The 13361-nt window shown below is 37.3% G+C and overlaps 1 protein-coding gene across 2 annotated transcripts in view; it reads right to left on the bottom strand.

Annotated features, from left to right (window-relative positions):
- Window positions 1–867: 867 nt before the first annotated feature.
- LOC308692462 (interferon-induced GTP-binding protein Mx-like) overlaps window positions 868–13361 on the bottom strand; it is a 31927-nt gene continuing 19433 nt past the window's right edge. For both annotated transcript variants that reach the window (XM_081368502.1, XM_081368503.1), the window contains exons 9-12: window positions 13057–13204; window positions 3867–4025; window positions 3375–3658; window positions 868–2981 (exon numbers count right to left, since the gene is read on the bottom strand). In XM_081368502.1, coding sequence (XP_081224628.1) covers window positions 2748–2981; window positions 3375–3658; window positions 3867–4025; window positions 13057–13204 — 825 coding nt within the window. In that variant the 3' untranslated portion in view covers window positions 868–2747. The remainder of the gene's footprint in view (window positions 2982–3374; window positions 3659–3866; window positions 4026–13056; window positions 13205–13361) is intronic.

Raw genomic sequence — 13361 nt, 5'->3', positions numbered from 1 at the left:
ATAAACAATTTAATAATTAATTAAAAAGTAATTACCTGTATGATGTTTCGCTAGACCAGCGCGGTTTGGAAAATGGATGGATGATTGAATCAGCTGGCAGCTGCGTGCGCCATCTCCTGGCCGACTCGGGAATTCACAGGTGGGGAAAAAAAATACGTGAAAGTAGGAGAGAGCTGACGCTGTGATAGATCTGTGAGCAAGCGTCAATGGCTTGAACTTGATGCGGGCAACGAGTGGTAGCCAGTGCAAAGAGTTGAACAGAGAGGAGTGACGTGGGCCCTTTTGGGCTCGTTGACGACAAGACGAGCTGCAGCATTCTGGATCTTTTGTAGAGGTTTAGTTTCACATGATGGAAGTCCAGCCAGAAGAGCATTTTTTCTAAAATATACTAAACTGTGTTAAAAGTTGTATTGAGAAAATAGGTAAAAGCATGATGCTAATATACTTTTAATATATTTAAAGATAGTACAGTTTTTTGTTATAGCAGTAATAGCAGCCTACTATTGAAAAAGGAATATATTTCAAATACAATAAAGTATACTTTTTTCACTAGGGCTTTTAAGGTAATCAGCTAAGTTAGCTAGTTATTTTTATTACTGGCGTTTTATTAAATTCTAAATATTCGAATGTTAGTGAGATTTAAAGACATAAAACACTTTTAGATATCAACAGGAAGTTAATGCAATGGCACGGCTTGGCTGCTCCTCTTCTCTCTGTACAGAGGTACAATATGCCACCCTGTAGTCACAGCCGAACAGCTCCTGAGACACCCTATGGCCTATGCTTTTCAGGCAGGGCTTTTCCTGTAATTATCATAGGACAAAATATAAAATAGGGCAAAAAAAAGTTATTTTTTCTTCTATTTCTGCTTATTGGGGCAACATTTGGCACACCAACTGTGAGATATACACTAGAGAGAAAAAAAGTCCATGTAAACCATAAAATCATGTCAAATGTCAAAAATATATCTTTGTATCATTTCTGTGTTGAAATGGAAAGATTATTAGACTGAGAAATGTTTATTTTATTATTATTATTTTAAGGAACTGTTCAAGACAGTAAAAAGAACATCCATTGTCCAAATGATTGTCCTCTTTTGGGTCATCATGGGGATGCTGGGAGTCTGGGACCTATTCTAGCATTTTGGACCGGTGCTCTCAAAATGTCTCACTTGAAAACATACCACAATTATCAAAGGAAATTTCAATCTAAATTAAACAAATTTGATCTTTTCTGTAGGGACAGAGATGTCTTTAATTTCCAATCATCATAGAACAGCATCATGAGTGCAGTATTATGACAAATTATTCACGTTATTAATGCAACACCATATTCATGTGAAAATTCTGATATTTTAAAGGTCCCATTCTTCGTGATCCCATGTTTCAAACTTTAGTTAGTGTGTAATGTTGTTGTTAGAGTATAAATAATATCTGTAAAATTATAAAGCTCAAAGTTCAATGCCAAGCAAGATATTTTATTTAACAGAAGTTGACTACAAAAAACGGCTGGATTGGACTACACCCCTCTACTTCCTTCTTTAATGACGTCACTAGAACCGTTTTTTGTCTAACCTCCGCCCACAGGAATGCTCCCTCAACTCTACTGGCTACTTGCGCACTTCTTATAACTTACTGTTTACTCAGCTCTTGCGGTGATTTTCTGAAGTAAAACTGACGCTTCATCTTTTGTGTGATGTACAATAAACTTTACTAAACTCATCAGTACATGTTTGATCATCATTCAGACACCAGACTTGTAGGCTAGCCTATTAATAAATAATGGATACATAGCCTACAAGCAGATGACAAATACGTTATAATAACCGCAATTCAGCACTCTGACTCTGTAGGCATTATTGTCCGACGCGAAATGAACACCATTACTGAGAGTTTCTGATATTATCATCATTCCGTGAGATGAATTTTTCCTGGCAGACTGAGCGCGAGCTCATGAAGCTCCGCCCCCTGTGTCGTCCAGCAGCACCTCATTTGCATTTAAAGGGCACACGCTAAAACAGCTCGTTTTTCTGAGCCCCAAAAAATGACAATTTAAACATGCTGTAAAAAATTATCTGTTGGGTATTTTGAGCTGAAACTTCACATACACACTCTGGGGAGTGTGTACACTTCACACCCCTTTTCTTGTGAAAAGGGGCATAATACGGGACCTTTAATTTAAAATTACAAGGTCAAAAATTTGCAATAAAATAAAAACAAAATATTCACAAACAGTATTAATCATTCAAAATAAGACCAGAAACATACAATAAGAAAAGTATTACGAAAATTCTTTCAATTAATTCATGCCAACTTTAAAATAAAGGAACAGTCAGGAAACGTTATAGGGGCAAGTTTTCCATGTAATTGATTGCTGTATATCCACTATAATAGGGATTTTCCACCACAATTTATTTTATTTTTTGCTTTTTATTTTCCACCAACATTTTAATTTGCATCTATCCATTTTCCAAATCACTTTTCCTAAGGCCGAAGGTAGGGAAACAGCAGATCAAGATGGCTAGTACATTACAGACACAGAGCAAACACACACACACACACACACACACACACACACACACAGACATACGCACATTCACACTTGTGCATTTTAGGGGAAACCAGAGCATCCGTAAAAAAAATATGCACCAACACGGGGAGAATGTGCAAACTCCACACAGAAAAGCCTCCTGGTTCAGCCATGATTTCAACCAAGAATCTTCTTGCTGTGAGGTGACAGTGCTACTGCTACCCAGAATGCACAAACTTCGACAGGATTTTGCCTGCACTCTTCAGGCGCTCCAGTCGGTCTTTCAAATGTTTCCTTTTACGTGCAATAGCAGAATCTTCTTGGATCAGCATTCCTGGATTGTTCCCTCCAATCATGGCAAGCATTGCATTCTGAAGCTGAGAGATGTAGAGGTCCAGCATGTGATACTGGACTATCAGTGGAACCTGATTAGCCAGACGTTCAGAAGTAATCTACAAATACATACAAAGTTCAAATTAAATGTAAACACAAAATATAACTAGCACAAATCAATATTTGTCATAAGACTTTGCCTCTCATAATGCCATTGATTATGTAAAAAGTTAACTAAAATTCTTTATTCATTTTAAGATGTTTATTTTTTCTGTTATTTTTTTCTTCTATCCCATGTTTAATGTAAAGGATCAGTTAAATGTAAACAGTTCAAGCTGTGGTAGCTGTTTAGAAGGAAATTGACTATTGCAGAGGAATGAGTGGTTGGAGTATTTAGAATTTAGAAACAATCGTTATAATTTGCAGTTTTGTTAGATGCCTTTTGTGGTACACAGACTACACACTTCACCCTTTTAAAGAACAAAGATTACTTACTTATTAGGTATACAAACCTTGAAATAGGAGCTGAGATGGTATACCATCTCGCGTAAATCTGCATTGCACAGCCAATTTAGGCCTATGGGTTTTTTCTTTACATTGCTTAGCTGGTCACTGTAGAGACTGTCTTGGCAGTAGACAATCTTCTCTATCTTAAATTGATAATGTATTTTCTCCACAGCTTTCTGAAACTGCTCATCGAAAATATCTTCAATTGGATCTTTAGCAGCCCTCAACAGGTGAGAGAAGGCGTTGAAATGAGAGTTAACAATGTGGTCCACACAGGAGTGAACAATGTCTGTAAATAAAAGAGATGAGAAAGCAGAGGAGTTTATCAGAGGTCAGATCATGTATGCATAATTGCCACTGATTTTATGCATTTGTATGATTCTCTCAATCTTTTTGAAAGAACGTTGTTTCTACAGTAGTAACAAATCACATAAAATTTAGGGGAACAATTTAAATTGAGGGCACAGTAAACCATCAAACATTATGATGCTATTTACCTGCGACATCTTTGAGCAGCTTTAAAGCAGGTTCCTCCAGCTCCTCAATCTGTTTCCTGACAATGTTCTCAAAAGTTCTGTAGTTCAAAAATCCAGGAAGCTCCTTTCCTCTACAAGTCCTAACATACTCTTCTACCTCATCTCTGACGGTTTCCTCCACTAGAGAGAAAATACAGAAAAAATAGTTTGAATACAACCATTGTCGTTTGAACTTGCAACTTACAACATTAGTTACAAATCATGCTTTAAGTATGCTTGCACAAGCAGTTACAACAAGCAGTAGGTCAGTCATCAGCTATACATCTGTGTAAATACCTCACATAAAATCTCTTTATGCTGATGATATTTTGCTCTGTTTCAAATATTTCAGTTTCCGTTCCTGAATGTTTAAATCTCATTTGGTACACTTTTGGGTAACAAAAATTAACTGGAATCCATCAGCATTAATGCCCCTTGATGATGCAGCTAGATAGGAATCTAACAGCTTACCTTCCTTGATCCTCATAGTTAAGCGGTTTACATATTTGTTAGGGGTGTGAATCGTCACTGATCTCACGATTCAATTCGATTACGAATATCATGTCAACGATTCGATACGATATCACGAAGTGTCGCATCCTCACTTTTCTATATTACTGCACATGCCTAAATTTTCATCAATGCATACAAGCAGTCAATATGAACTCCCTTTTTATTTGATCTACTCTATCTACTTCTATTTATATTATGCCCCGGTTTCACAAGATATCCCCAGAATATGTCTGAAATTTCAGCTCAAAATACCCCACATAATCTATTATAGCTTGTCAAAATTGCCCCTTTTTGGGTGTGAGCAAAAAACACGATTTTGTGTGTGTCACGTACGTGTGTGTACGTCTTTAAATGCAAATGAGCTGCTGCTCCCCACCTGTAAGTTTGGCATCGGGCCAAAAAAAAAAATTTCGCCACTAGACGGCGGGCCAGAACATAGTCAAAGGATAATTTAAGAAATTAATTGTTGAACAGAATTATTCCTTGGCATCCTCACGTACTAAACTGCATTTTTTAAATTGCGTGCTGGAGGTACGCTATTATATCATGTGCAGAGTGATGTTAACATTTAAGATATAGCTGGTGAGAGAAAAATGGCACTATCAAAGAGTCTAAAGAGGAAAGATGACATTGAAAATAGGGCATACAAAGAAGAATGTCAAGACAACAATGAGTTCATCCTACATAGTTTTGTGAAGGCAAAACAGGTGTTGTGCCGAATTTCGACCTCCGCCAAATTATTACCCCCCTAGCATTGGTAGGGTTAGGATTAGGGGTGGGGTTACACTGTAAAAAATAATTCTGTGGCTTAGTAAATATTACAGAAATTTTTAACTTTATTAACTTAATAAAATCTCTGTATATCGTTTACTTGATTGTTTGAGTTAAACATACCAAAATAATTGAGTAAAAATCCAACAGTTAATTTTATCTAAAATTTACAGATATATTTAAGTTTTTTTCAATAAAATAATTTAGTATTTGACTAACCAATTATTTCTTTATAATATACTATATGTGAAATTTCTATCAAAATATTTGAGAATGTTTAATTAAACTGATCTGTTTCAAGAAACAAAAAAATTACTTAATTCAAATCAATATTATTAATATATTTAACACGCTCTTAAAATTGAGTAAGTTTACTCAATTAAAACAATGCCCCCCCCCCCCCCCCCCCCCCCCCCACCCTCTGACGTGACGAAAACTCGACGGTTGGAGTGAGCGTGGCTGTTTGAACTCTCCAGTCTCCAGAACAACAGCTCTCTTCTCAGCGTCGCAGATTTGGTGCATTTTCACTGTGAAATTCAGGTTGGTGTATGTTTTATTTTATCTATAAAATCATTACTGTGCTTTAAATCATATTTAATGCAAAACAACATACAGAGGCGTAATTCGACACCTAAACGAGACGAGAGCCGCCTTTGTCTTTTTGCGTGATTGAAACGCTTTGCATAAACACATGGCTTTCATAATGATAATGAATATAATTATTATCATTTGGATGATAAAATGTTCTCAGAACTATCACTTTTTGTTTATTGGCAGGTTATGTCAGTCGCTCGCAGTCTATTTCGGCTGTACCTCAGTGACTGTGAGTGAAACGCTGGACGGCGGTATGAAGTTCAAAGTTCACCCGCAGAGCGCGAGTCTGTCTCCGGCACGAGGACCAGCGCAGATTCGGTGGATATTGGATAACAGAGTGGTTGATTACACTTGAATTAGGCTACCTGAATGTTTAAATATTTCATTTTTACTTGTTAAATAAGTTTAAATGCAGGCAATATTGTATACATGAAAAAACAGTCTAAAATGTGCTGTATTGCTGTACTCATTGAAAATAAAGGCCAATGTAATGTATACTGGTGGTTGTGTGGAGTACTATTTTACAAAGGTTTAGAGAAAAAAAAGTTAATATTACTCATTAATAAAAACAGTTAATATTACTCATAAATATTGTTTTTTTAATGTTTAAATGTTAAATTATTTCTACTCAATTTTATTTGTTAATGTACCAGATGCAGTTACTCAGATTTACTTATTTTTTTACTTGCATTTACTCAATTCATGCAGTATATTTCATTGATTTCACAGCTTTTGAGTGTAAAAATGTTTCACCAATAAAATTGAGTAAATAATAGTTAAACTTTTTACAGTGTAGGATTAAGCAATCAGATACTGACTTCAACAAGGGGGGTAATAATTTGGCAGGGGATCGAAACCGGTGTGTCTTTATCCACAGACTCTTTTGAATGTCTTCTGAACTTTTCAAATTAAAAGCTCTCAATTCATCTAAAAATAAAACATTTCTGCAAAAACATTCTCGTACTTTTATTTTGAAGGCAAAATCACTAAAGACGAAGTGACTGAGTAACTGTTGCTGTCGGTCGTGAGTGACAGATCTATTTCAGAACCAGCCGCTATCAAAATAATCTGGCTGCAGGCGCGGGCCAGATATTATTGCTGGCGGGTCAGTTTCTACTTTACACGAGCTTCGGATACTCTGGCAATAAAAAACGTGAATTTCACTCAACCAAATTCTGAAACGTGTAATTTTTTTTGTGTGTGGTTCTAAAAAAAAAAAACAAGCGCTACTTGGTATTTTTATGTTTATATGTTTACTTAAATGTTGTAAAGTGCTTTAACAAATTGCCTAATAATTTTTACAGATAAATTGCTTTAATACCAATTATCAGGGTGGCCAAGGACTTTAGTACAGTAGAATACTTCTGCTGTCAGGAAAGCCAAATCAAGTTCTTATACCTGTCCTGACCTGAGCACAAGCTCTCATTCTAATCTTGAAAGTCTTAAATACTTATATATAAAGTCTTAAATACCATATTTAAATACGTTAAGTCTTTAAATTCATTTAAATTGATAATATCACAAGTGTACCTAATTACTGTTTGTCTGATGAGTGCCCAATCTCTGAACAAAAAGGTTTCAATAAGCGCCACCTAGCTGTAAATGTAAGCACAACAAAAGCTCACGTTGTTTTCCAAAGACATATGATTACTGTATCTTAAACCGGCACTGATTGCTAACCTCCACTTTAACTGATTTCCCACACAAATGTTAATGCTTTGATGTTAAAGCTAGAATGTCCACTAATGTGTTTATTAACAAAAAGGCATGAGTGGAGAAAACAAGGAAATTTTATTTTTTGTCAAAATTTTCATAAAACTGCAATTTATATTATTTCTATAGGTTATACAAAAAAAGACAAAAAAGACAAAATAAATAGGCTGAATAAGCTGATCAATTGCATGTTAAATGGTGGTAGCCTATATGGTAACCCCCTAAGCTCACAGAAATGGTTAGACCCAAGTCTTCAGCAGCCAATGACACTGACCAGTTCAAACTGATTTTTAACGTTTATTTCAAGCGTATTTTAGTATGTATTTAATGTGTATTTCACGTCTTAAATATGCATTGAATATGCGTATTTAACGCGCTGATTTGTCATGTGCAAACAACACGTATTTAAAGTGTATTTCACGCGTAAACAACACGTTAAATACGCGTTAAATACACGTTGACATTAAAATTCACTTGTTTTTGGCGCACATGGCTTTCCATACACTGTTGCACATGACCCAGATCTCTTCCCATTTTCTCACAACTCTTTAAGTTCATTTAAGACTTTATTTAACTCATTTAAGACACTCAACAAAACAGACATTTTGGTATAATTGTGTGTTGTTATTATTAAGCAGCACGTTCACAGGCAGCGCATTCTCTTTTTAGCGCTTGAATGGTTTAAAAGCATTTGCATGAAGAAGAACGTGATTATATAATGTAGCGCTAGCCAAAGGATGACAGAAAAAATGGATGCTGCGTTAATTGCGTTAAATATTTTTAATGCATTAAAGGGTTACTTCAGGATTTAGCATTAAGCTTTGTATTAGTAGAAAACCTGTAGTATTTTCGAATTACCATGCTTTCCCCCCTCATATCCCCCTGAGACAAGAGATTTATGTATTTTTTGTCTTGAAAAAAATCCTCTGATGACGCAAAAATCGTCATTTTGCGTCATCGGAGGATTTTCTATCCAGAGGCTAAAGACTACAGCCAGTAGATGGCGTTGTTCCGCATGTTTACAACCCGCCCATACAGGGTGGGATCTCACTCACAGAATGTACACAGTATCAGCCATCTTTCTTTGGAAGCTAAGCTAGCATGCTCTTGTTCTGTGGAGAAAGCTGAATATTAGGAGAAAGCTGAGTAAGTAGGGGTTACCATCTTCCTTTTCCCGGACTTGTCCGGCGGGCGAGACTGTTAAAAATGTCCGGGATTCGGCTTTTGCTTTCTGCGGTCGCCATTCATTGTTTACATGCACACCTCTCGTTTCAGTCTAACTGAATTAATTCCGATCGGTGAATCTGACTGTAGTGTTTACATGAACGCTAAACAAGTGATCGGTTGATGTGCGCTTTACCCTTGCTAAAAAAAATTTCCGCAACCCCGTGAGAGATGCGAGACCCGGCGCGTCTCAGTAATGACGCCACCGGCCTCGCGCCGTTCTCCCGCGGCCATCAGCCTCGTCCTGCTCGCCACAGTAAACATGATGAATGGCGACTGTAGAACGCAAAAGCCGAATCCCGGACATTTTGGGTCTCTAAATCCCTGGCAAACTCATCACTTACTTAGGCTAGCCTTGTTGTTTTCAACTATGCTCTCTAACCGGTAGGCGTGGCCTCCTAAGGCAGCGAAGCAAGTGCATTCTGGGAGTTGTTGTCTTTCATCCACATAAGCCAAAAATACATTTTCTGGCTTTTCTCAGTCTAGAAAGCTCCAAATTCAAAAATTTCTCCACATTTCTTCTACTTAAATGACCTATTTTAAATACACATTCATCTTCCCAGAGGTGAAGTATCCTTTTAAACTGAAAAACATTATTTGCATGCATTAACGTTGACAGCACGGACATAACCAAATTTTTGATGGAGTTTTTACACGGCACCCCTGCTCTCAGGGCCGGATCTACCATACGGGCAATCTGGGCACGTGCCCAGGGGCCCTTACGCCCTCCGTGATCAGAGTTTTCTTTTGTGCGCTACATAAAAATAGTATACACAAGGCTTGGTCTCGATCTTGATATATATCCAATCAGAATAAAAAAAAAGTGTATATTACATTATATGATCCCGCTCTTATTCATGCAAATGCTTTTAAACAATTCATGTTTGCGCGACAAAAGTGTGACTGTGACACACACACACACACCACAGAGAAAGACACGCCAGTATCGTGCGCACAGACAGCATGCCAGAATACAGTTCTCTTTCGTGCTTGAACTTACAATAACACAAGTTTTTTGTCGAGTATCTTCATAACATGATGAACTTGAAGAGTTGTGAGAGAACGAGTCGCGTGTGAGATCAGCGTCTCTGTCAGCAGCGGCTAGTCTTAAAGAGACAGCAGCCAATAAAGCTTTCTGTCAGTAAAGTTATTCAAAGAACAAAAAGAACAGAGAAAATTACTCACTGCTCTTGACTAAAGAACGTTTTTAGCTTTAATAAGGATTAGTCTATATTTAATTTAGAATTTATGCAGTGCAGACTGTTTGATAACTTAATTCAATATCGGTATATGTCCTAGGCCTACCTGTTAGACAGTAAGGGCACTGGTAAATATGACATTTATTTTTTACTATTGTATTATTGAGACAAAGTTTGCAAAGATGTCAATTGATACTTTGCACGTGACATCAGTTGTACTGGCTGGAGGGCAAGAACGTCATACTCTAGCAACGAAAACCAGTAAACTAATCAAGGATCTTGCCAGGACGTTGCCAGTTTTAATATACAAAAGTTGGTGTTTTGAGGTGTACACGACATGCCAGATAGTTGTTGTGCGATGGGATGCACTAACCGCGTTTGTTGCCCGCCAGATATCACGTGACTGCAAAGTATCAATATTTAATTTTGTAAAAAATATTATTTTAATTTGAAAACACAGTGCATTTAGTTGTTGTTTCTAGTTTGAGTCGAGAAATACACATTTCAGCATTATCACTAATCTGTGTGTGCATTTTACTTGGGAACCAAGCAAGTTGACTCATGAAACCATTTGTTTATTATATCACAATCGCATATCGCAATCGCAATATTGACCTCAATAATCTCAATATGACATTTTCCTCAAATCGTGCAGCCCTACTTTTCAGAAAAAAAAAAAAATTGTATCATTGTCTTGTGAACTTGTCATTCAGCTTTTGACCAACAGTGATGGCATGTCAAATCCCACACCTGGTGCCTTAGTATTGTGTGTGTGTGTTCCTTTGGAGAGTGTGGTTGTCAGGTAGGGGAGGGGGGCCCATGAGCTTCAGTGCCCAGGGGCACCTGGGGGTACTAATCCGGCTCTGCCTACTCTCGCCAGTTGGGAAAAGCTGTTCTACGCGTTTGTTGTGTAACCTATACTAAAGTATGTCAATCATCATTAGAGTGCCACCCTCAGGCTGAATAACGCAAGGACATTACAATTCTGCTAAAAAAGTGTCTGATGTGTTCAGCGATTAGGATAGAAAGCTTACAAAATGTTTTTCATAAACTAGCGCTAAGACCCAGAATCTACCCTACCTAAATTTACAGCATTAAAACATTACTTTTTTTTCATCATAGACTCTCATCAAGTTGTTTCAAACCTGTATGAATTTATTTTTTCTGCTGAAACACAAAAGAAGATATTTTGAAAAATGTCTGTAACCAAACAGTTGATGTGTCCATTTACTTCCATAGTATTTTTTTTTCCTACTATGGAAGTAAATGGACACAACAACTGTTTGGTAACAGACATATTTCAAAATATCTTCTTTTGTGTTCAGCAGAAAAAAGAAATTCATACAGGTTTGAAACAACTTGAGGGTGAGTATATGATGACAGAATTTTCATTTTTGGGTGAACTATCCCTTTAAATTTACAACAAAATATCTGAGTCACTTTTTCAAATAAGTAACGCAAGTTACTTTTCCCATTTATTGACTGACACCAGAGCCCGTCTACGGAGAGCCTGCCCACTCCCTATTAAGTCCTATTGTACCGAATTTTGGTTGTAGTTCCACCAGAGTTCCACTGGGGGCGATCGCCCATGAGTGCAAAATGAATGGGAGTCTATGGGGCTATACGGCTAAATTTGTCTCTTTCACCAGATTGCTGTTGAGAAATCTCAGATTCTGCTAATGAACGCTGATTGGTCAGTGAAGGACTGATTACGACCAGAGATACCGCTTGATGGCATCGTGGCATCCGAAGCGAGACCAGAAACAAACAAATCAAAAACTCGTCTAGCACATGTATTTACCTGTGTCAGCTGTGTTGTCGATGCCTCAGGAGAAAAGAAAGTGCAGAGTGCGAAAGCACCAAAGTGACTGAAGGATTGCCGTAAAGCAGTATCTCTGGTCGTACGATGTGTATGGCGTCATTGACACTTTAAAAGACTTTTTTAAGCAAATAAGTGACTTAGAAAGGTTAGAAAGGTCAGAGTCCAGGTTAAACCAAGTCCAGGTTAGAAAGAGTAATGTAACATTACTTTCCATAAAAAGTAACGTCTCGGTTACATGACCCTCGTTCCATGAAGGAGGTGAAGGGTTAAAATTTAAGAATCTATTTCAGATATGCTTCCTTACATAACATCACAGTGAAGAATACTGATTTTAGCTTTTATGGTTAAGATCTCAGCAAAGTTGTAATTCCTGTTTTCTTTAATGGCTCTTCGAGCCCCCGCGATCCCGACTGTCTCACTGGTCTCTGCTTTGAAGAAACAAAAACTTTACAACAGAGGGAACGGAGACACATCGGTGACCGACGAATAGGAATCTCTCTTACCAGCTGTGATAACAGCCTTTTTAGCGCTCTCAACCAGTGCACCGTTACCAGCTGTTAGAACAGCCTTTTTTTTCTCAGACGTAAATCATGCAAACCATGAGAGAACTTGACCCCACTGCAATGCCGTAACACCAACGAAGAGGAGAACTTCTTCCAGAAGAGCTGACTTGTTTGTAGAAACACATGCTTTCTAGAGAGCAGAAGACAGCTCTGAAGCGAAAAGCTAAAAATGCGATGCACCTTCTATTCATTATATACCCGCGTTGCGAGGCGGAGCAGCTGATGCAAACAACGCATACCAACGAGCATTGGCTTGTTTAATTACACTCGAAGTAGATTGGCCTCTCTAGCGAGATTGGCGTTGAACATGACCGACTAAAAGGGAACCAAGTGGTGCAATTAGTTACTTTTTAGGGAATAATGTAATATTGTACCACATTACTTTTAAAAGTGCAAAGGACAAGACTATTCAGAGCTGGGCAAAAATCGCGGAAATGTTGTTAGATAAATTAAAGCCCTGTTTTCCTAAGTATGCTTATTTTGACTTACCCAATTACATGTATTTCAGTGTAATCAGTTCTCATGGCATCTGTTTGTATAGTTCATTGGAGTTTTGATTTATGTTCAAAAAATCTGATAAAATAATCATAGAACAGGCTGAATTGCACAAAGCAACCATCAGTAATACAACTTCATCCCAGAAACAAAAGTTTGCATAAAATGTCACTACTTGTGGTTGCATCCCACAAGAGAGCAGTCCATCACTGGATGCAGGATCATTTTAATCAGGGTAATGCTATAATGCTAATGCAATAATTCTATTATAAACTCACTCTTAATGGATTTGGCAGCCAGGACGAGTTTCCATTTTCCAAAATCCTCCCTGATTTTGGTGAAGACCCTCATGTCTGAGTCTGAGTTTTTTAGATCTTCTTCTGCCCTCTTTACTCCTTCAAGGGCATCATTGAACTGGCGAATTTTCTGAAGAGCACAAAAATAAAATAAAATGTTTAAAAATGAAATCCAAGTAAAAACATTGCAGGGGTGGAACATATACAATTAATACTTCCAGCATAGGGTTAGGTAATTAACAATAATTTAGGACAAATATAATAAAACTTCATAGAAAACTAGTCTA

The sequence above is a fragment of the Scardinius erythrophthalmus genome, assembly GCF_964197995.2.
Source record: "Scardinius erythrophthalmus genome assembly, chromosome: 6".
NCBI lineage: Eukaryota > Metazoa > Chordata > Actinopteri > Cypriniformes > Leuciscidae > Scardinius > Scardinius erythrophthalmus.
Note: the sequence above shows the minus strand (reverse complement) of the source record. Positions and strands in the feature narration are given on the sequence as shown.